We start from the raw sequence: 23,920 nt of genomic DNA on the forward strand, positions 1-23,920 counted from the left end.
AGAGCCTGGTCTGCCATAGATGGTCAAACATGTTTGTTCAGTGAATGAATGACCACGTGTAAGTTATTTGTGTATTTCCTGTCTCCCCCACCAGGCTATGTCCGCCCTCGGACAGGGACCTTGCCTTGCTCCTGTCTGTGTCCTCATCCCCCACGAGATGCCCAGTTACACCACTAAGTGGCGGAGCTGAAACACTCCTGTGACAGTAGCAGAGGCCTACTCTTCAACTATGTCCTGCGAAGGCTGAAAATCTCCTATTTTCCTGTATTCTGGGTCCCAGGTCTAAACGCTGAAGCACAGTTTGCTTGGCCCAGCCCCTCCTCCCTGGGGACAGACCAGCATATTATCGCTTAAGCTTGTGGCTGGGCACTGAGCAGACCAGGGGGCACGTATGCTGGAGCAAGCAGAGGTAATGAGAACCACAGGAATTCCAATGGCCTTTTAGAGGTGGTAGGAGACAGGAAGCTGGAGAGGGCGCTGCGAGGCAGCCACGTCTCTGTCCTAAAAGTCCACCGTGATGCTAAGAGAGAAACCAAGTGCAGAGATTATGGAGAGCAGAGAGAGGCTATACGCACAAATGCGTCCTTCTTAGACCATCTTGGCTAATTCCCCTACCCAGGGGAGCTAGGAATCATACACACACATACATCTTTACATGTATATACTATTATATACTATGTGTCAGCCTATTCCTCTTAGAATATACACTCCCCTGAGATGACATTTGAGCAAAGACCCTGAGGCAGAAGAGTGATGGGCACGTTTAAGGTTTAGCACGGCCAATGAGCCAGAGCAGAGTGAATGAGGAGAAGTACCTGGTAGAAAATAACATCTGAGAGGTACCATGTTTCCCCAAAAATAAGACCTACCCCGAAAACAAGCCCCAGTTAAGATTGTCAGCCAGACTGACGCATTTAGTACGTTATGACGATGTTCCAGAAGACAACATGACTGTATTTGAATAAATGTAGATTGTTGTACATGAAAAAATAAGACATCCTCTGAAAATACGCCCTAAGGCGTCTTTTGGAGCAAAAATTAATATAAGACCCGGTCTTATTTTGGGGGAACTATGGTATAAGACCCAGTCTTATTTTCAGGGAAACGCAGTATGTATGTGTGTGATGGGGTGGGCGGAGCGGTGGCGTAGATAACAGAGGACCTTGTATGCCACTGAAAGACCACTGGCTTTTCTGAGTGATGGAGGTCGGTTCTGAGCCGAGGAGTGACACGAACCATCTTACAACTAAAAGGATCACTCTGATAGTCTGTGCTGATAAGAGACATTAGGGGGCAAGGACAGAAGCGAGAGAGGCCGGCTGAAAATGAGGCTCCTCTAACAGTCCAGATGAGAGGTGACTGTGGCCTGTACCAGGTGGGAGTGGTGAACGTAGTGAAGAGCGGTTTGATATATGAACACTAGAAAGAACACCCACCATCGTCGGCTCATTTGACCCTTAACACAACCCTTGAAGGAAGTAGCACCATCTTCAGTGTAGAGATAAGGGAACCGAGGCCCGGAGGAGTGAGGCCCAAGACCACATAGCTCGGAAGGAGACAAGCCAGTGCCCTGGCTCGCTTTCCCTACTCCCGCTTCTGCAGACAGACTCGGGTTCTCCCCCCCACCCACTGGTACAGCTGGTCGTTACTCTTCAAGGAGGGCAGAGTGTCTCTGTCTGAGAATGACAAAGGCAGGTGAGGCGCATCCACAGAGGCCAGACTAACAAACTGGCCCCAATCATCCTGGGTTAATAAAATAAGAGAAGGGATAGACTCGACATCTATTAAACTCTCTGAGAGGAACAATTCTAGGGCCAACCAAACAGAGTCCTTTCATAGCCTTATGAGGTTCTTCAGGGTCAGAAGAGATCTCAACCAGGACCTGGCCGACAGGCTCACAATGTATTCCAGAGGAAGAGGGGAGATGCCTGGGGGACGACAGTGCCAGGGGAGGCACCCCTCACAGAAACGGGGCCTTGGGGAAGACCGTACAGCAGGAACACCCTCATACCTGGGGAATGAGTTAGTTTCCAAAACGCTCCCATAGCCCTGCTTCCATCTGATCCTTTTAACACTCCTGTGAAAAGACCAGTTCGGTATCACAATCTCCGTCTTGCATATGAGGAACATGAAGATGTGAGAGGTGAGATGACTTACCCACTCTCAAGGCAGGGAATCACCTCTCAGCTCTATCTCTTCTCCATCCCGCTGCCTTGCTGGGGTTAGGGTGGGGGCAAGGGCGTCCCAGGCTTCTCCCCGTCTCAGCTCTCCTGAAATCTCTCTCTCCTGCGGTCACTTCTCTCCACTGCAGGCCTTGCTAATGGAGTCTCCTTATTCTTTCGTAGCCCCTACATCTGGCTAGGGGATGCCACAGTGGGGTGTGGAGGGGGCATTCTCCTGTCTCCCCATTGCTGCTTTTAGGCCATCCTTCTGTGAAAGCGCATCTTCTTCAGAGGCCAAACATGTGCCTGACCACTGTTGTCTACAGATCCCTGGGTTTCCGTCCCTTGTTAAATGAAGACGTTTTGGTACTGAGCTTACTATCTTCGGTTCCACCACAATTCCGGCCATGGTCCTCAGAGGCAATCCATTCCACTCCCTTGCCTCTTCCAGTGACTGTCACCTCTGCTCAACTGCAAACACCTACTGCCAAGGCCACGCTCTGGTTCTTGCCATCACTTGGAACAAATCCACTCCAGAATTTTAAGCATCCCACGTTCTAACCCCAACCTCCCACCTTTCCAGCTCTTTTGGGACTTCTGGCCACTGTAACCATTACATCACAAAGATCTTCTGCAGATCAAACTTAGTCTCCCGCGTCCCTGAGCTCTGTCTCAGCCTTGCGCTGCCCAGCTCCAGTGCTCATGAGCTGAACCACTCTCCCTCCAGCTGCATCGATTCCTTTACACACCCCTCCCCTCCCTGCCCCTCTTGAACTTCTAGCTCAACTTAAAACCTTAATTCTCAAACTGTCTTTTCTCACCCCCCCGTCTAGGTTTCTAAGAAGCACAGAAGAAAACCACACCTACTGCAAAGTGGCAAACTAGTCTCCAAGCACAGCTGGGCCTTTGGTGTTTCCTGCAAATCATCCCCTTTTCCTTGATCGGTTCCTCCCGTCTTCTTCTTGATCTTCTTGAGCCGTCTTTCAGCACTCCTGAGCCCTTCCCGGCACAGCCCTTCCCTGCTCAGCCCTCGCTCCATTCGCTCACGGCCACATCAATCTCCCCTCCAGTCTCAGAGAACAAGGTGTGCCTCCCTCTGGCTTAAGTCTGATCATCTGCCTGTGCCCTCGATCCCTAATCCTTCTGACCACCCTCAAGACCTTGCTTTCTCCTCTTTCCTTATTTCTTCTTGGAAGGCTCCAGTTGTCTGCTGATAGACATGCCCACGGTGCTCCCACTCTAGAAGACCTTCTTTTGAAGCCTGTCTTCTTCTCATCAAACTCCCCTGATGTCCCCACCCACTATAATCTGCCCTTGCCACCCTCCACCACCACTGAAGCTGCTTTTGCGAAGATCACCAATTACCCACTAATCACCACCATATCCGGTAGGTATTTCTCAGTCCTTATTTTACTGAACCTTGGTAGTGCCGTGTTCGCCTTAAAACACTCTCTGTACCCCTGGCCACCACAGTAACAGATTCTCCTGTTTTTCTATTTGACTACTCCTTTGTCTCCGTGGTGGGATCCTCTTCCTGTTCCCATATGCTGGACTTGGTTGGTCCCCAGGACTCCATCTTTGCTCAACTGTTCTTTTCATTCCACACATACTCCTGGGGAGCGGGTGTCATTCACTCTACAGCTTGTACTACCATCTGGATGCTGATGGCTCCCACATGTTTCTCTTCTGCTCAGTCCTCTGCCCCAGGAATGAGGCCTGTTGGGCCACTGCCTGCCGGGTATCACCTAGGTGACCCACATGCTCCGACCCTTCTTTTTCTTCGAGGCACCACCACCTATCCAGCCGCCCCATCTAGAAACCTGGGAGACAGTCCTATTCCCTTCTTCCTTACAATCCTTAAATCTGACTGAATTTACCTCATGAAGAGTTTTCAAATCTCTTCTCTCTTCTGCAAACCTTCACCACTGCCCTGATCCAGGCCTTTCTCACTTCTGGTCTGGCCCATGCTAGTAACCTTGTAACTGTTCTCTCTAGTCTCGTCCTTCCTCAAATCCAGCCACACAGGAGTCCATGATCTATTGAAAACACAAACCTTTTTAGGTCTTGTCTCCAATTTAAAAGCCTTGAAATCTTTGTGTCACCTATAAGATCAACTCCAAATTCTTTAACATGCCATTTATGGCCCTCTGTGATATAACCCCTGACCTTTCCAAGCTTTACTCTCTGAAGTCCCTAAGTAATACCTTTTGTTTCCGCAACACCAAACGACATGTAGTTCCTGGTACAATCTGTGCTCGTTCTTGACCCTTTGCCCTTGTTCATGCTGTACTCTCTTCCTGGGAAGGTCTCCCTGCCCTACTACTCCTGATATGGCCATTTCATACAGTCACCCTTTCAAATCTCAGATAGGGCAGCATTTCCTCAAGGAAGCTTCCGCTGGGACCAAGCTTGCCTTAGGTGTCCCTTGCAGTTTTCATACCACCAAAGCACACCTCTGTAACTGCAGTAAAGAAGCTGTTTTACACTGATCTGATTAAGCATCTCTCCCACAAGACTGTGAGCTCCTCGAGGGTGAGAAGTGATTGATTCTTGCACCCCCGTGCCAAACACAGATGGTGTTCAAATAAATGGCTAATGTAGGAATGCATGAATCCTTCCCTGTCTCTCTGGCTCCAGGTCTTCAGCTCTTAGTTACCGTTATTCTCAAGCCAATCCCAGAGTTTCAGTTGCCTCCCAGATACCTAGCAAGGCACAATGGTAAGCCCAGACCCCATCCAACCACCAGGCAGGGGACAACAGAGTGATGTCCTTTCTGGCCTCCCAGAACTCAGGAAGGAGAGAGTGAGGGAGGGCAGGAGGGCCAGAACTCGGGTAAACTTACCCCTGGAGCACAGCCTGCGCACAGCTGAGGCCGTGCTCAGTGGGAGGCCACAGGATGGAAGCAAAGGCCGGTACCCAGGGGCTCGAAGATTTTGGGAGGTGCTGACAAGGTTGGTGGGATTCAAGGTGGAGTCCATTGAGTCTGAGTGTGGCTCCAAGGACCGGGCTAGACTATTCCCCAGGACAAAGGTTTCACCTAGAAAAGAGTAAAACCAGAGTTAGAGTGAGGACTAGCTTGGGAGGACTGCCAGGGTGCTGGCTCCCAGGGACCTGTTGGGTGGAGCAAGAGGCAGCAAAACTGAGAGCCCTGGGCTGGGTCTCAAGAGGCCTGAGTGCCAGTCATGGCTCCCGCTCTCGCCAGGTGGTCTCAGGCCCAAAGCCACTCTCTGGACTTGGGTCTCCTCAGAGATCCTTCCTCTTAGACTAGATGGTCTTTGAGGTTTCTTTAGGTCTGGATGTCTTACGCCTTTTCTGGATAAGGAGAACCTTAGAAAAGAGCTGCTCTAGGAAGAGGCGGCCTTACACGCAAGATGCTAGAGCAGAGAATAAGGGCGCTGGACAAGAGTCACATCTGCTTAGAGGAGGGCGCTTTAGAAGCTTACCCTCTCGACCAGCAGGCCATCTCAGAGATGCTCCCTGATGCCTGGCTAAACGCCTACTATCTGTAAAGGATCTGCTCCTAAGTTCCCGCCCTCCTTTTCTATTTGCCTTGTTCTACAGAAACATTCCAAGGAAGCTGCATTGTGCAGTGGTGAGGGGGTGAGCACAGAGACCAGAATCTGGGTGGGAATTTGCTCTGCCCCTCAGCAGGCGAGATGCTTCCCTCAGAACCCCAGTCTCCTCATCTATAACACAGGAAGCTCCTTTCTTCCCAGGGGCCTGCGAGTATCAAAAGAGTAGCTATGGAAGCCTTTGTAAAGTGAATCTCCTCCTGACATTTCCACACCCCGGCCACCCCCAGCACGAGGCAGCAGCCCCTAATCACTGTGCTGCAGAACCTGAAGCAGACTCCGTCTCATGACTGGGGTCCGCACAGACCCCAGCAGCTCCTCAGCCCTGCCCACAGTTCTCTGCTTATGGGGTGTCTTGGGTGCTAAACCATACCACTGTCCTTGTGGTTTTACTTGGAGTTCAGGCGTTTAGCTTGGCGTTCATTTAGAGCCTCTGATGAACACCATATACAAATACATTGTCTCATACACAGTAAGGCGCTCTGGCAAGATGGTTTAGGATTTTAGGATTACTTTTTACTACTCACTTAAAATTGCTTGGTAACCATGGGCTGAAAGTCAAATCTAGCATGAGGCAGATTTCACCTTTATCACAGGGAACTGCACTGATGAAGCCCTTCCTTAGAGAGGATGCTGAAGAGAGAAGTCTCTGAGGCCCCAGGGTACCTCAACCACGTGCTCTTCCTTTCTGCAGATGCGGTTCCAGATTCCTATTTTCCAGGAGAGATGACTATAGCAGTGTCCCACTTGGAGACAGGAACAGGAACCCAATCCAGGAAACAGGAGGCCTGGGTTCTACACCTCGGCTCTTGTCTTTTACTAGGTGTGTGATCCCAGGCAAGTTGTTTGTCTTCTCTGAGCACCAGATTCCTCATTTGTAAAATGGGGGAGAATCGCCCGCTGTCATGTTGAGAGCATTAAATGAGGACATGGAGTGGGATGGACTTTACAACGGTGAGGAGTTGTTATTTCAGTCTTCATTCAGAGTGAGCGTGGCAACCTCTGTTCTCTGCGCTGGCTCAAGAGAAAGATGAAGTCGAGTTTCTGCGCTGATTGGGAGGGTGACCGCACCTTTTCAGTCCTCATTGGACTCAGTGCGGATAGTGCCACCTGCTTCACATGAACTAACAGATCATATGTCTGCAGGGAACAACTGGTCCGGCCCCCACAAGCGGTATTTAAAATTCAGGTTACCTTTTTGTAAGTCACGTAAGCAATGATCATTTGGGTGCAAAAATATAGAGGGGTCGGGGTGGCTGGGGCTGGGTGAGCAGTCACTTCCCTGAGCATATTCTTCAGAAGTGGCACTTCTATCAGAAGTAATTCTGCTAAAACAACGATAAAAGAACTGCAGGGGAGGCTGTGTGGGAACAAGATTTGTGTAGAAGGTCAGACGGGGTCACCTTTCAGACTTACGCTCCCCCATCGACAGACAGCACAGCCCTGACACTGACAGCACCACATCTCCAATCCTCGGGCCAGGACAAGGGCCACAGGCCTCCTTTAGAGGGCCTTTCCTCCCTCTCTCAACAACGACCTACCTCGCTACGTTTAGGGCCGAGCTTTCCTTCCCTCCCTGTTGTCTCTGTCCTGGGCTCCAGGACCCCGTCACTGACCCTTTTTCTCACCTGACCTGTTCTAGAGTGCTTTCTTTCAGTATCAGACTCTTTGAGACCAGAAAAAGGTAGTCTTACTTATTATTAGAATGTTCCAGTGGGAGTCTGGACTGGGCATAGTGGAGTGGGTGCAGACCAAGGCAAGCTGTTAAATATCCCTAGTTAATGGCATTCAGGGGTTCTGAGCTGCCTCCAGTAATGACAGTTAGGTCTACCTGGGATTCTGGAAGAATGGATGCATGTGAGGGGGTTGCATGTCCATGAGTGTAGCTGCTAGTCTAGGGACAGAGTTCTCAAAGAAATAGCAACTCAGAATTCCTCAATGGAAGAGCAGCATTGAGAACTAAGAACAATACTTATTATTATGAAGAATAATTATGGTAACAACGCCCAGGGCTCACCAGATACTGATGAAAATCAGTCAGCGTCTCTTCTTCCCAGCGGGGCGAACAGTGGTAAGAGATCTGGATTCTGAGTCGAGGGGTCTGAAATCTGGACTGGTGGCACCTGGACTAGGCAAGGTCATTCATCTTATCCTAATGAGATGCAGGCGGAAATGAAGCATCATACCCGAGGCTCTGCTTCCGGCTGATCTGTGAGGCCTTGGCTGCCTTCAGTAGGATAATGCTTTCAGGCTGTGCGCTGCAGAGCCCCGAGGGCCTGAGAGGGAGGCCAAGTGAACAGGGCTCTGGATCTCACCCCAGTTTCTATCAAAACATCTCTGGTTTTAACATTTATATACCAGAGCTTCACATAATCTTATCTTTGCAAAAAAGAAGTGCTATTGCTAAAACGAAACAAATTTGGAAATTACTGGCCCAGGGACCCGAAGGTGGGGTTGGATGACTTGAGTTTTATTTCTAGCACAATCATTAATTAGTCAACAATCACCGCCTTTTTTTCTGGTATTCAGTTTGCCCATCTATAAAATGGAGATGAAAACTCTTAACCTCATAAGGTCAACGCAAATTGACTTTGCTGTTGATGTGCTGGAGACATGAGAACAATCGGCATGCGGGGGGGCTCATTCATTCATTCAACAAAAATTGGTTGAGCACCGTTTATACGGGAGCCATTATGCCAGGTCGGGGGTGTGCGGAGGTCAGCAGGCCGAGGAAGACCGTGCCCTTACGCATTTATTTTTAGTGAGAGGCAGAGCTTCTCTGAGTATCACATTGCAAAATTGACCTTACAAACTAGAGTTCCTAGTGGACGGTGACCAGAATGATGTTGAGAGGCAAAGAAAAATCCTGGGAATGTATAGTCGAGAAAAGTCAGGGGGAACAAAACCCCAAAGGCAGGCATAGGAAGGGAAGAGGACTGGAGGCAGACTTGTTCTTTTGGAAGGCAGAGTAGATCGGGGGCAGGAGTTATAAGAAGGCAGGTTTCAGGTCAAACAGAGGCATTTTAGTAATCAGCAGTGTCCAAAACAATACAACTGTCAAAGGTGCTAGGTCGTGAGCACCTGTCCTTAGGAGGACTAGAGCAGAAGCTGGATGAGCACCCACCCCGTCTGCTGGGCTAGACAGGAGGTCGCCGCTAGAGCACTTTCTTTCTTTTTTTTTTTTAGGTTTCAATATTTTATTCAAGTTTAGAGCACTTTCTACTTCTGAGATTCAAGGACTCGGTGCTCACAGCCATGCTTTCCCCTTCATGGGGGTGAACTGAATGACCAAGAAACTGGAGCTCTGGATCTAAGAAAACTCTTACACCAACACAGGATCCAGAGATGATGACATGCAGGGTGTCATGCGGGGTCTCAGCTCCTGCTCCCCACATAAGAATGCAAGACATGGGGAGGCCAAAAAGGAACACCCACGTTGCCATAGATAGGGGAGTCATACCACTATAGTCTCATTGGCGGCTGGGTTGGTGACACAGGAAGCAGGAGCCACACTATCTGCAACCTGCTGTCCACTTCTTTCTGCCAACCTACCCCACTTGCTAACTGCAATCCGCTCTTGCTAGCTCAGCCACCATCTTCTTGCTAGCCCCCATTTTTCTGCTAGCGTAGCCACGGCAGTTATATTAGTGGCCAATGGCTCACTGGTTACAGCTGATGGCCATCCAATGACAGTTGATGGCCATTTACTACCTGAGTGAGCACCTTTCCACGTGAGGCCGAGAGCCTGGAAACTGCACTCCTGGCTCTGTCCCCACAGATGAGCACAGGTCTTGCCCATGCGTAAGCCTGTCTGTCTCATATAGAAAAATGACCTTTGAACCACATGTCCCGTACCTTCTACTCCCCTTGCATTCAATAAATATTATGAAATGCTTAGTATGTGATCATGAGAATAGTGTAAAAGATAGATATTGTCCCTCCCCTCACTGAATATTTCATCTAGTGGGGAGGATGATAAAAACTTAGAAATGATTGTAAATATTACTAAGGAAATGAAAGAAAACACCAAGGGAACCTTTTTTAGATGAGGAAACCCTGAGAGGTCCCCGACAACTGGATGTTTAAGCTGTGGCCTGAGGAAGAGTCTAAGTGAACTGTGCCAGACAGTGTGCTTGGTTTTAGGGTTCAATGGACGCCTTAAATGAATCCTAAGCATTGTCTAAACATTCAATTGCTAAGAAAAACGTCAAAGGTTAGGAATACAGTCCAGGACCCAGGACCCCACCCTGCCCCCAGCACATGCAAAGAAGTCTATGGGAAGGCCAAGGAACTAGCTGGGTTTGGGTGGAACCTGACCATCCGCAGAGATCTGCTGGAGTTCCCCTTATGCAATGGCTAGGGGCTGCTGCCTGCTCACACAGAAAGACCTGGAGGTAGAAACTAGATTAGAATATTCAGGGAAATGGGGAAAAACAGTGTAGCTGAAATGGACAGAACAAAGAGATAAGTGTGGAGAGGTAGGCAGGGACCAGATCACGCAGGACACTGCAAACCAAAGTAAGACCTGGGGTTGACTGTACGTGCATTAGAATGCCACTGCAGAGTTTTAGTGGGGGAGTACCACAATCTAATTTAAGCTCTAAAAAGACTATTTGGGCCATTAGGTAGAAAATGGACCAAGAGACGTAGGAAGGAGACCAGGTAGGCCAGAAAGAATCTCTCAGGCCAGGAGAAGGAGGAAGATGGTGAAGGCCATAGGCATGAGAAGATGTACGTGGATTCAAGATACATTTTAGATTTCTACTGCCAGCTAAGGTGGAACATGTACACCATCCTGCTTGAACAACTAAAAGAAAAGACAAATGAGTTGTCAGTCATTAGGCATCACGCAGTACAGAACAGTGTACTGTACCTGAAAGACAGGACACAAACACGGTGAGCCCTAGGCTTGCTCCCAGCTTGCTGTCTGGAGAGTTTCCAGGCCACGCAGTACAGGGAAGGGAAGATCGGACAAAGCCCAGGAGATGGAGCTGAGAATTCAGATAGGCCATGGCAGCTGAAGTTCACAGGCCAGAGCCCTGGAGAGGTGGTTATAACTCCATTTCTTATGTTCAGGAAGGTAGAGCAAAGACTGAGCATGTAAAGCAAAGACACTGAAGATATAAAGACCCTTTGGGCTAGATGGTTTTGTCATTTAGATAATTACACTAACGGTACTTTTAGTTATGAAAGATAAGGCCTGGGTATTGTGCAGAAGGGCAATTCTGAGACAAAAGGGAAAAAAAATTATTTTGCACCGTACATTAATTTTCAGCTGCCTGCTGATAACTTAAAAAAAAGGAGAGTAGGTATGGGACGGAGGGAACAGAGAAATCACAGGAGAAAGAGAATTCCCAAAACCTAGAGTGGGCCCCAGAAAATGGCAGCAGGTCGAGGCCTAAGGTGAAAGAGGACAGTAAAGATATTTACTGTAACTGCTGAGAAACATTAAGATAAAACAAAATGTTAAGTTGCTTCCTGTTCTTTGTGGTAATTCTTCTTCCCCCCCAAACTTAAGTACAAGCCTATTACACTTAACAGCCTTGTTAGGTTTTCCCTGAGAGAAATGAAGGATGGGGAACTGGATCAAGTGTCTGGGGCAAAGGACTGGAGAGAGAGAGAGAGAGAGAGAGGAGAGAGAGAGACCATCAGCTATGGAAGTTGAAAGAGAAAGAAGGGATGAAGAACTGAGTCAGAAGCAGGAACTCACAGCTAGAAGTACGGGCAATTACCCAAAATGTGACCTTATTCTAGATTATGTGGTATGGGGGTTTATTTTCTTTTATTTAGATTTGGATACCAAAGTAAAGGGAAAATCTCCAAACCTAGGAGGACTCCCAGAGTTCTGCAAAAATCTCCAACTAGTTTCCTTGCCTACTGTCTTGCTCCATTTCAATCCATTCTTCCACATAGGTCCCAAGTGAGTTTTCTAAAACTCAAATCTGACTGTATTACTTGCCTAGCTTTAAACACTTTAATGGGTCCTCACCACTCAATGATATATAAAGTCTATAACATGGTCAATTAGACCTTGACTGGGCCTCTGCCTCCCACTCCAGGCTCATCTCTCACATTTCTCTCTTCTACTTTATATTCCAGCTGTACTGGACATTCAGTTTCTCTGAAACAGGCCAAGAGGGGCAAGTCCTCTTGCCCCTCATGTTCTCATATGCTAGTCAATACCATGTTTCCCCAAAAATAAGACCTAACCGGAAAATAAGTCCTGGCATGATTTTTCAGGATGGCATCCCCTGAACATGAGCCCTAAGGCGTCTTTTGGAGCAAAAATTAATATAAGACCCGGTCTTATTTTTGGGGAAACATGGTAGGAACAGTCTTCATCCTTCCCCTCCTCCATCTCTTTGGGTCTGGGGCATTTTCACCTGATTATCTTACTCCTTCAGGTCCAAGCTTAGATGTCATTTTTTTCTGGAAAGTCTGTAGGGAAAAGGGCTCCACTAAGCACTGACACTGAGATAACAGATGTTGAACTAGCAGAAATGTGTAACCAAACAGAAGGGAGGGAGTGACAAACACCAGAGCCAAAGGGCAAAGCAAAAGACAGCCCTTGTCCAGATCAAACTCTTTGGCAGAGGTCTGGGTCATTGATCAGAAAAGAGCAGGAAATGATAAACGATTAGAGGTGGAGCAAAGGGTCAGTGAGGCGAGGAGGCGGGCAGGCAGAAAAGATAAGTAAAGGAACACAGGACTCAGAAATGCAGGCAGTGCTCTGACTTGTCTGGGCAGAGTTAAAACGATCCTTTCTGGGAAGGAAACAGCAACGAGGGTGAGAGCAGCCAAGCTCTGAGCACCCACCGTGAGACACAGGTTGGAGAGCAAACGAGGGTGCACAGAGTCGATGGAATCTGTTGAAAATGAGGGAAGGGAAGGGGGGCTGCCGGGGAGGAAGGTGATCACCCTGGTATTGGTCTCTTTCTTGGTGAGGCAAGAAGAGTGGCTAAAGCTTGCTTCCTCTTATCTGGTGGTTGAATGAGAGATGCAAACCGGAACAGAATTCCCAGGAAAGGTCATGCCTGTGATGCACACCCCTACCAGTCTCTGCATGCTGCTACCAGTACGTTGTTCTTAGTTCTCAAAGCTGCTCTTCCATTGCGGAATTCTGAGTTGCTATTTCTTTGAGAACTCTGTCCCTAGACTAGCAGCTACACTCATGGACATGCAACCCCCTCACATGCATCCATTCTTCCAGAATCCAGGTAGACCTAACTGTCATTACTGGAGGCAGCTCAGGACCCCTGAATGCCATTAGCTAGGGATATTTAACAGCCTGCCTTGGTCTGCACCCACTCCACTATGCCCAGTCCAGACTCCCACTGGAACATTCTAATAATAAGTAAGACTACCTTTTTCTGGTCTCAAAGAGTCTGATACTGAAAGAAAGCACTCTAGAACATGTCAGGTGAGAACAAGGATCAGTGACGGGGTCACAAATATGTCTGCAGGGAACAACTGGTCCGGCCCCCACAAGCGGTATTTAAAATTCAGGTTACCTTTTTGTAAGTCACGTAAGCAATGATCATTTGGGTGCAAAAATATAGAGGGGTCGGGGTGGCTGGGGCTGGGTGAGCAGTCACTTCCCTGAGCATATTCTTCAGAAGTGGCACTTCTATCAGAAGTAACTCTGTTAAAACAACGATAAAAGAACTGCAGGGGAGGCTGTGTGGGAACAAGACTTGTGTAGAAGGTCAGACGGGGTCACCTTTCAGACTTACGCTCCCCCATCGACAGACAGCACAGCCCTGACACTGACAGCGCCACGTCTCCAATCCTCGGGCCAGGACAAGGGCCACAGGCCTCCTTTAGAGGGCCTTTCCTCCCTCTCTTAACAACGACATACCTCGCTATGTTTAGGGCCGAGCTTTCCTTCCCTCCCTGTCGTCTCTGTCCTGGGCTCCAGATTAGAGATGCCGTTCCATTCACTCTTTAACCTCTCTCGGAAGTGCTTAGTCACTGATCCGGCCACGTGGCATCCGCTTTCCCGTTGTGGGTCTGGTATGTTAACTAAGAAAGTTATTTTCCAGCCTAGTTAGAAACAGCAGGAACTTGAATTGACTTGCTAGACTGGCAGTGCTAGAGGAGTTAGGGCCACATGCCAAAGGAAAGAGCGGATGGCCAATCACCAGGGAGCACATTTCTCAATCTGTAGCCTGAGACTAAGCCCTCCTGCTGAAGACCTAAGCTGGGCCTCTGCTGCCAGACTCCCGCTGGGAGATGCACTGGGACTTCCCAGTGGCTCCACGTGCAGTTTGGAGCTCAGAGGGGGCGCGAACCACTTTTTCTGGGGAAAACAATCCAGAGGAAAGAAGGTTAATCCTAGAGACCGGGGACAAAATCCTGAAGAGAGTAATGATGAGAGGAGAACAAAAAGTCCCAGATGTGGCAAAGGAAGGGACAGGAAACCAGGTCTCTGGATAGTAGGTGCCAGGCTGGCAGGTGTGAGGGCTGCCTGCTACGAGTCCTGCCCCCTTTCTGAGCCCAGGCCCCATCCCAGCTCCTACCTGGTAGGTACCTGTCGTGGCTGTGGCTGTACTCTGTGGTGGTGAGTGACAAATGAGTCTGTGTAAAGGGCTGGTTGCCAAACAGATTGTCACTGCGAAGGTTGTGGCAGAGTTTCTCCAGGAAGCGGAGGACGTAGGTGATGCTGTTGACTGCTGGGAGGTTGAGCGTGTGCTGCTCCCGGTCAAACACGGCTGTGGAGTGAAGTCAACAGGGCTGAGCATGTCAGTCGGGCAGTGCAGTGCGGGCTGGGCAGGAGGAGTCCAGCCCACAGCTTGCCTCGGGCTTACCTGCTTACACAAAGGCAATCAGTGCCCACGTTTCCTCCCTCCCTCCCTTGAGGGTTTGATTTTTGCCTCCAACTCCAAAGGGCTTGCAATAATGGGAGTGGCCAGACCAAGTCTGTTGCACCCGGGGCTCTGGAATGATTTTACTCAACCTGTGAAAACAACTGTGAACATAATTCTATCTGCTCCATCAGTTGGCTGGGCCTTGTCCAGGAAATCTGTTCATTTAGGGTGCTATTTCCATAAGAACTGCCCCAGAACAGAGGAGCTGGGCAGAAGAGGAGAACACAGCCATTGCCAGCTAGGGGTTAGGTGCACGATCCGATCTGTATAAGGGCACTAGGCTTTCGGCGACACTTGGAACTATGCCATGCTTGGTTTTATTTTACTCCCTATCTACTTCTATTCAGAAAGTACCTGTAAAATCCTTAAAAAGCAAAGGCCTCTGCATTTGTCTCCGGGAGCAGCAATGAAGTGGGGGGATGGGTCATTCTCAGGAACAAATTTTGGGGCAGAGGAAGAACCCTAGAGGAGGTGATGGCAGCTGGAGAGGCAGTAACAAAAGCCTGGCCGCTGCAGACCGTTGACAGAAGCAAAGGAGAGTCTGGGGTGGCCTCGGCCTCAGAAAGAAAGGAAGGCTTGATTTCCCGTGCAGTTCTCAGCCTTCCATAACAATTCCGTCCCTGCCTGCTCCGTCCGCCACACAGTCAATTATTCCCTTGCCTGGGCTCGCACACCACCCTGCACATATTTCTCTACTGTAACACTTCTCTCAGTTCGCTGTGAGATTTTCTTCTTTTCCACCAGGGCAGAGCCTGAGCGTGTTATCATTCTTCCTCCCTCTTTCCCTGCCACTGGCTGGCACAAGCTCTGACATACAGTAAGGGCTCAGTAAATGTTAGCTACAAGAACACAGTTGGCTTATTTACGGGAGTTTCCATGTCAGCTGCTTCCTGAGGCTGGATTTTGCAACTTTTTAGAAGGAAGGGGCAGGAAATTATGGCGTAGCGTACAGTTAAGATCGAAAGGTTTAGGTCAAGTCTTCATAGGTTTGCTGGGTAAAGAATACGGTTTTGGACTTAGGAAAACTGAAACAGAAATGTGCATGATAGAAAAAGTGAATATTCTCAGTGAAAACAACATCACCAACAAAAAACACTATGCAGTTGACTCAGACTCACAGAGCAGGAAAGAAAGAGGGAATGACTCTTCCCACTGTGCCCTGGGGTTCGAATTCCTTCTATCGGGCCTGCCTCAGGTCTGGCAAGCTATGGAGTCAAAAGAATGAGAGAAGAGTTCTAGGTTCCCTGCTGCCAGGTGGGAGGATGTGGCAGTCTGGAGATACTCCTGTTGCCACAATACAGCCTGCTCTCCATTGTATCTTCTGGAATGCCTTTAAAGCAACACACACATATATTTTCTGTATGAAGAGGCAAAGCAGGCAGAGAGGAGAGGAGTCTGGTTAGAGGCTCAGTTAAACAGTCCGCGCGGTATTCTACTTGGCAGAAGTAAGCATAAGGCTCAGAGGGGCTCTGGGAGTTGAAAATGAGGACTCTCTGAGGAAGGGAATACCTTCACACTTCCCCAAAGCCTACAGATGCGAAGTGGGAACTGGGATGCCTGGTCAGAAATCAGCCAGTTGAGAAGGCCTGGCCTTCTCGCTAGGAGGCCACACCAGCCCAAGGGAGCTTACCTGAGATGACCTCACCACCGTGGCCCTGTTTGAGGAAGCTGAAGACAGTTTTCTGGTGATAAGCACAGTCGATGCAAGCCTGGACAGCCTGCTGCAACACCACGGACGCACGGGCTGGCCCAAAATGGTCAGGAAGCTGCTGGACCTTCTTCTTATCTAAGTGGGGGCCTGTGCTGCCGTTCTTGTTCAAATAAATACAAACTGCAGGAGACAAAGAATTAAGTTAAAGAAGCTTCTAGAATACTCAGGCTAGAGAAGTTGGAGAACAGTGCTTTCTTCCGTCTTTTGTACCCTGGACTCTGGTCCCGAGCAGGACTCCCAGCTGCTAGCTGGTGACACACTGTGGGAGGAGGTAGAGGGTGGTTGTGCCCAGCTGCTGTCAGCCTAAATTGCATGACCAAAGGCTCTGGGAAGATAGCCTGCTGGAAGAACAGTCCAGACCAAAAGCCAAGACACAGAACTTACACTTTGTCTTCTGTGCACTGAAAAGAAAATCTAAACAATTTTCCAGATATATGTACTTTCATTTTTGGTGCTTTGTTGCCTCACATATTCTTTGTGTATCTTACCTTATATGTGTCAGGAGTTGTGGGGCCATGCAAGTGTGTGCTGTGTATGTGTGTGTTTGTATATTTGTGTGTATGTTTGTGTATTTGGCCTTGGACTTAGCATGGTTACACCACACCACTGGTCACCTGCCTTGCTTTCTGTTTTGGGCCTTGGGATACCTTTGTTATCTACATCAACACTCAGGCCAAAAGAAAGTAGTGAAAATAGAAAAAGAAAATAGAATAAATAAAAACATGAAAAAGGTTTGAGGGTCCCATCTAGAAATTTGTTTCAGTAGTTTCTGCCATTAAGAGAGCTGGGCACTCTCCTAACTGCAACCTCCACCTGGCACTGTGTGGGTCAGGGGCAAGGTGGGCACAGGAGGAGGCCGTCCTACACAGAGCTGCTTCCTTGTCGCTGGAGAGACCCCTCAGCAGCCTTCTCAGCTATGACATTGTCCCTGCTGATCTGCCTGCTCGGCTTCCACTTACATAGGGATCGTCTCCTTTCTTATACTGTCGTGGCTCACGAACTGAAGCGGTAGGAGGGCAAAAGTCTCTTGTTATTATAGGTAAAAAACGGTAAGAGCAGTCGCTGTGTGGGCTGTGTCTGGATGGCTGTCCTCTTTTGGCCTCAGGTTTTCCATCGGTAAAGTGAGGGGGCTGAGCCAGATGGTCTCTGAGGAATCGCCTACCATTATCGTTCTAATGCTGAGGGGAAGCAGGTGGAGCGAAGAAAATGGACAATGAAAACGGGAGAGGATGTGGAAGGTGACAGGTGAAAAAGAAAGGAAAAAAAGAAAAGGTAAACAAGATGAATTGAAATAAATATTTAACTCTGTTTTCTCCTAAAACCCACTAAAATGAGCCAGATAATCGCAAAAGAGGAGACAACATAAAATTTTGGAAGCTGGAAAGCAGACTGGCAAGGTAGCAACTGACTTAGCAGACCTAAGAAAGCTGAATCCTTAACCAAGGATGGGGAATGACGAGAACGAAGCTGTTTCATCTTATTCACAAAAGGCCCAGGAATGGGCAGGTGCCTGTAGAGGTGGGCACTAAGGTAGATCTAATAGTAGAAGAATTGGTTAAGTCTGGTAAGAAATACTATTTCCATGTCAAAATGTGACTCTTTTGCTGAATACGAAACAAATATGCAAGAACTCAAAGGGATAGAGTAATGAAAATAAATGAAAACATTGTAAGTTCCCAGCAACTTAAGTCATAATAGCCCCCAATGAGAACCAACCCAAATGTCCATCAACAAGAAGAGCTGTACAAATCGTGGTATATTAGTTTATTGGAATACCACTTGGCAGTTAAAAAAAAAAAGAACTATTGATAGGATGCTTCTCAAAACATTATTTTGAGAGAAAGAAACCAGATTGAAAAGAGTACATAGTATGTGATTCCATTAAGAGATGATACAAAATGAAAAGAATTCTTTAGATCTCCAACCTTGTACAGGTAGGAAGAAGACTGAGAAGGCAATCTCAGTTTTCTTATGGAAAAGGAACAATGATTCAGAGGACAAGACCCCGAATAATGACAAAACAACTCCCAGAAAGTAGTATTGTATCTAATTAAATTGGCAACATGTGCCCAGCTGGATTTCAGAATTACTATAGATCAGTGACTGCTAGGTGTCTCCAGTTTTTCTCCCCTTTGAATGGGTATATCTGTAAGTTATCCTATGCCTGTTCCATCATTGTATGTTGGGTATGTGGGGAGCAGACAACAGCTTTAGTTCACAGGTCTTCAGATTGAAAAGAAATACACTCAAGGAGCTGTGCTTGAGAAACTGCACCTGAGGTTTCATTTGTACCTGGATCTGATTTAGATGATGAGATACTACATCTGGAGCTTGATGTTCCAAAGAATTGAGACTCTTAATGGGGAATCTTGCATGGGGAAGAATGAATATTCCAATGGGAAAAATGTAAATAATTTATGTCCAGAGAGTGGACTGACAGTCCCCTTCTCTTGAATCCGGGCTCTGTGACTGCTCGATCAAAAGAATATGGTAGAAATGATGCTATGATAATTTTGGGCTCAAACATTTAAAAAATGGTAGCCTCCACCTTCCTGTCTTTTGGGACACTGGCCACCACAGGATGAGGAACTCAGCCAGCACGGTATGAGGAAGCGCAAGCTACCGTTTGGAGAGGTCTATGCAGAGAACAGCCAGCACCAATGTTGCTAGCCCTGTGAATGAACCATCTTAGAAATAGATTCTCCAGCCCCAGATGAGCCACCCAACTGATTCCATGTGGAAGAGAGATGAGCTGTCTTCATGTTAAAATAGTTGAATATATTGATATTATCTTTTTCAGATATATAAAATGTCATATGCCTTTTCTTTTATAGTTTATGCTCATTGTCTTGCTTAAAAATCCTTCCCAATCTTAAGGTCATAAAGTTATTTTTGTATACTGTCATGCTGTGGTTTTCTACTGCATCCATGAAATAAGAATTGGAGGCTGTAAAAAAATTCGAACTAGGGTCCAGCATATAAAGGAGCTTGGAATTACCCATTCCATCCTAACAATAAGTAAAAAGCTGAACAAACTGAGAAATCAACAATCCTTTTCAGGTCCATCAGAGAAGTGAGGTCACAGGGCAAACTGCTCCCCAAATTTGGAGAGATAGGTGAATACAGAGAATGACAATTTACTAGAGCAGAAACCTCACAGAAACCAGTGTTGTGGTAGGAAAATCTAAACTGTAACCGGCGAATTGCTGGAAGCTCAGTATGGACAAGCCTGAGAGTTACTAAATCCAGGGGTCCAGTTATGAGCTGGTGGTGCACTTTTTTGAGTTTTACCTCCAGGAACTCGACCATGTTCTCACAGTGAGTATCAGAGAAAAATCCCGTCATGCTCCCAGCAGGGGGAAGGGTAAAGAAACCATTTTGAAATATACCAGAACATTCTGTTCTTAACAAGGTCTGCCCTCAGGAGAAATTATTTTACTAGAGCTTAACCTGCTGGGGTGTGATCAGAGCCTCACCTACCTGGGGGAAGCAAAATACGCAACTCCAGCCCCCTGCAGCTGTCCTGTCCCACCTGAGAGGGGTGGTGGGACTAAGAAGCACTGGTGAAGTTTACAGTCCAGGGCACAGGCTCACCAAAGGACTGAGACCTACTTGTACGACCACAGAGTATTTCTCCTCCTACACCTTACTATCACATTACTAAAGGCCCATTTACAAAAATTCCTTTTATCCAGCACATCATGTCTGGCTAGCAAAAGAAAATTAAAAAAACAAAAAAACAAAAAAACAAAACCAAGATTTACCAAAAGGCAACAAATACAATTTGAAAAGACACAGCAAGCATCAGAACCATATGCAGACACGGCAGGGAAGTTGGAATTATTAAATTGAGAATTTAAAACAACTATGACTGATCTACTAACAGGTCTAATGGATAAAGTAGACAGCATACAGACAGATGGGCAATGTATGCAGAGTGATGGGAATTCTAAGAAGAATTGAAAAAAGAAATTCTAGAGATCAAAAACATGGTTACAGAAATGGAGAATGCCTTTGATGGGATCATTTGTGGACTGGATATGACCAAGGAAAGAATTGCTGAGCTTGAGGATAGCTAAATAGAAACTCCCAAAACTGAAAAGCAAAGAGGAAAAAGGCTGAAAAAACAACAACAACAGAAAAACAAACACCTAAAATCAACAACCCAGAACAGACAATTGAACAATTGTGGGACAACTACAACAGGTATAACACATACATACATAATGGGAATATCAGAATAAGGAATATCTGAAGCAATAACGACAGAGAATTTCCCCAAATTAATGCCAGGCACCAAAGCACAGATCTAGGAAGGTCAGAAGAGAAAACAAAGCAAGATAAATGCAAACAAAATAAAACAAAACAACAAACCCTAAAAAAACTGCAACACCTAGGCATATTATATTAAAAATTCAGAAAATCAAAGATAAAGAAAAAACATCTTTAAAAAAAAGTTTCGAAGAAAAACCTACCTTACCTACAGAGGAGCAACAATAAAAGTTACATCCTTAGAAAGCATCTGAGCAATAAGAGAATGGAATGAAATATTTAAGGTGTTCAGAGAAAACACCCACCAACCTAAAATTCTGCACCTTGCAAAATTATCCTTCAAAAGTGAAAGAGAGCTCTCTTCTCGTGAGTGGCCTGAGGTGACCTCTGAAAATGCTTCACTACTCGCTTGGCCCAGAGAACCCCACAAAGTCATGTAAATCAAGAGGTTCAAATCTTTGTGTTCATCTTAAGAACGCTCATGAAACTACCCAGGCCCTCAAGGGTATGCATATCCGAAAAACCACCAAGTATCTAAAGGATGTCACTTTACAGAAGCAATGTGTGCCATTCCGTCATTACAATGGTAGAGTTGGGAGGTGTGCCCAGGCCAAACAGTGGGGTTGGACGCAGGGTCGGGGGCCCAAAAAGAGTGCAGAACTTTTGCTGCAAATGCTTACAAATGCAGAGAGTGATGCTTGCACTTAAGGGTTTAGATGTAGACGCTCTGGTCACTGAGCTCATCCAGGTGAACAAAACTCCCAGGGTGTGGCGCAGAGCTTAACAAAGCTCACGGGCGGGTTAACCCACACATGACCTCCCCCTGCTACACTGAGATGGTCCTAATTGAGAAAAAGCAGGTTGTTCCTAAGCCAGAAGAGGAGGCTGCACAGAAGAAAAAGAACTCCCATAAGTGTACTCCCAAAAACTTACGGCCTGGAGTAAATTCAGCATCAAATAAATGCTAATAAAAGTAAAAGCAAAAAAAAAAAAAAAAAAAAAAGGTGAAAGAGAAAGAGAAATACTTTCTCAGAAAAGAAAAATTGAAGGAGTTTGCGGCTAGTAGACCTGCCTTACAAGAAATGTTAAAGAATTTTCTTAGAGAGAAGGAGAATAATATAGCTCAGAAACTTGGATCTACATGAAGAGAAAAAGCATCAGAGAAGGAATAAGTGAAAGCAAAATAAAACCTTACTTTTCTTATTCTTAATTGATCTAATAGATAAGAGTTCATTCAAAATAAAAATAGCAACAATGTATTTGATTGTTATATATATATACACACACAAATGTGTGTATGTATATGCTTATGTACACTTATGTGCAAGTGAAATGAATGATATCAATCATATAAGGGATGGGAAGGAGAAACTAGGATTATTTTGTTATCGTATCTGTGAAGTGGTATAGTGTCATTTGAAAGTAGACTTGGATTAGTTATAATATATATTGCAAACTCTAAGGAACCCTAAAAAGATTAAAAAAAAAAAAAAGAAGTACAATTAATAGGATAAGAAAGGACTAAAAAATGGAATCATATAAACTGCTCAATTAAAACCACAAAAGACAGGTGGATATTAGACTAACTGGGGAATCACTGCATAAATTCTGTAAATGTCTAACCACTATGCTGTACATCTGAAACTAATATAAAATAATTTAAAAAAAAAGAAAAAAAAGAAAGTGGATGATCCACTGGAAAAAAAGCATGAGGAATATAGTTAATAATATTGTAATAACTATGTATGGTGTCAGATGAGTACTAGATTTATTGGGGTGATCACTTCATAAATTATGTAACTCTCTAATCACTATGTTGCACACCCAAAACTAATATAATATTGTATGTCGACTGTAATTGAAAAATAAAACAATTATTAAAAAAATAAAACCACCAGTGGCTAAAAAAGAGTGGAAGACAAAAATAGAAACAAAGAACAAGAGTAACAAATAGAAAACTGTAACAAATACTGTAGATATTTATTCAACTATATCAATAATCACTTTAAATGTCAATGGTCTAAATACACCAATTAAAAGACAGAGATTCTCAAAGTGGATCAAAAACAAGACCCAACTCTACGTTTCCTACAAGAAACCCACTTTAAAAATAAAGACACATCTAGATTATAATTAAAGGGACAGAGAAAGGTATACCATGCTAACACTAATTAAAAGAACATCAGAGTAGCTATATTAATTTCAGACAGAGCAGAGTTTGAAACAAGGAAAGTTGTCACAGATAAATAGGGGCATTAAATAATGATACAGGGAGGGGCCAATTACGTAAGAAGACATATCAATCTGTACCTAACAATAGAGCATCAAAATATGGAAGACAAAAATTGATAGAACTGAAAGAAGAAATAGATGAATCCACTCTTATAGTTGGAGACTGCAATATCCCTCTATCAGAAACGGACAGATTCAGCAGGTAGAAAATCAGTAAGAACATTGTTAAACTCAATAGCAGCATCAGTCAACTGGATATAATTGATGTCTATAGACAACTTCAGCCAACAACCACAGAAAATATATTCTTCTCAAGCTCACATGAAATATTTACCAAGATGGACCACATTCTGGGCCATAAAACACACCTTAACTAAATGAAAGACCTAAATTAAAAAGAGTAGAAATCATATGTCTGCTCTTAGAATTAAACAAGAAATCAGTAACAGAAAGAAAGGTTAAAAAAAAGTCCTCAAATAATGGGAGATTAAACAACATACTTTTAATTAACCCATGGGTCAAAAAATAAATCTCAAGAGAAATTTTAAAATATTTTCAATTAAATGAAAATAAAAATACAACTTATCAAAATTTGTGGGATGCAGCAGGAGGAGTACATAGAGGGAAATTTATATCATTGAATGCATATATGAGAAAAGAAGATCTAAAATCTAAGCTTCTATTGTGGGAAACTACTTTGGGAAACTAGAAAAAGAGGAGCAAATTAAATCCAAAGTAAGCAGAAGAAAAGAAATAATAAAAATTAGAGCAGAAATCATGAAGTTGAAAACAGGAAGTCAACAGAGAAAAATCAATAAAACCAAAAGCTCGTTCTTTGAAAAGATCAATAAATTCAGTAAGTCTTTAGACAGGCTAAATGAGAAAAAAAGAGAGGTGATGCAAATTACTAAATAATACCAAAAATGAAAGAGGGAACATCACTAAAGAGCCATGGTCATTAGAAGGATAATAAAGGACTACTATGAAAAATTCTATGCCCACAAATTTGATAATATAGATGAAATGGACCAATTCCGTGAAAGACACAAACTCACACAAGAAGAGAAAGACAATTTGAATAGACCTATGTCTATTGAAAAATTT

General features: G+C 45.5%; 1 protein-coding gene across 13 annotated transcripts in view; it reads right to left on the reverse strand.

Annotated features, from left to right (window-relative positions):
* The window catches only part of SCMH1 (Scm polycomb group protein homolog 1), a 145,183-nt gene that overhangs the window by 4,636 nt on the left and 116,627 nt on the right, over positions 1-23,920 (reverse strand). For 9 of the 13 annotated variants that reach the window (XM_019737146.3, XM_074334515.2, XM_019737138.3 and 6 more), the window contains 4 exons: positions 16,232-16,432; positions 14,254-14,445; positions 5,005-5,199; positions 2,012-2,077 (listed from right to left, as the gene is read on the reverse strand). In XM_019737146.3, the coding sequence (XP_019592705.1) occupies positions 2,012-2,077; positions 5,005-5,199; positions 14,254-14,445; positions 16,232-16,432 (654 nt within the window). The remainder of the gene's footprint in view (positions 1-2,011; positions 2,078-5,004; positions 5,200-14,253; positions 14,446-16,231; positions 16,433-23,920) is intronic. The other 4 variants (XM_074334517.2, XM_019737140.3, XM_019737147.3 and 1 more) reach the window with 1 other exon arrangement.

The sequence above is a fragment of the Rhinolophus sinicus genome, chromosome 14 (assembly GCF_057876585.1).
Source record: "Rhinolophus sinicus isolate RSI-liver-muscle chromosome 14, RSI-T2T, whole genome shotgun sequence".
Lineage (NCBI taxonomy): Eukaryota > Metazoa > Chordata > Mammalia > Chiroptera > Rhinolophidae > Rhinolophus > Rhinolophus sinicus.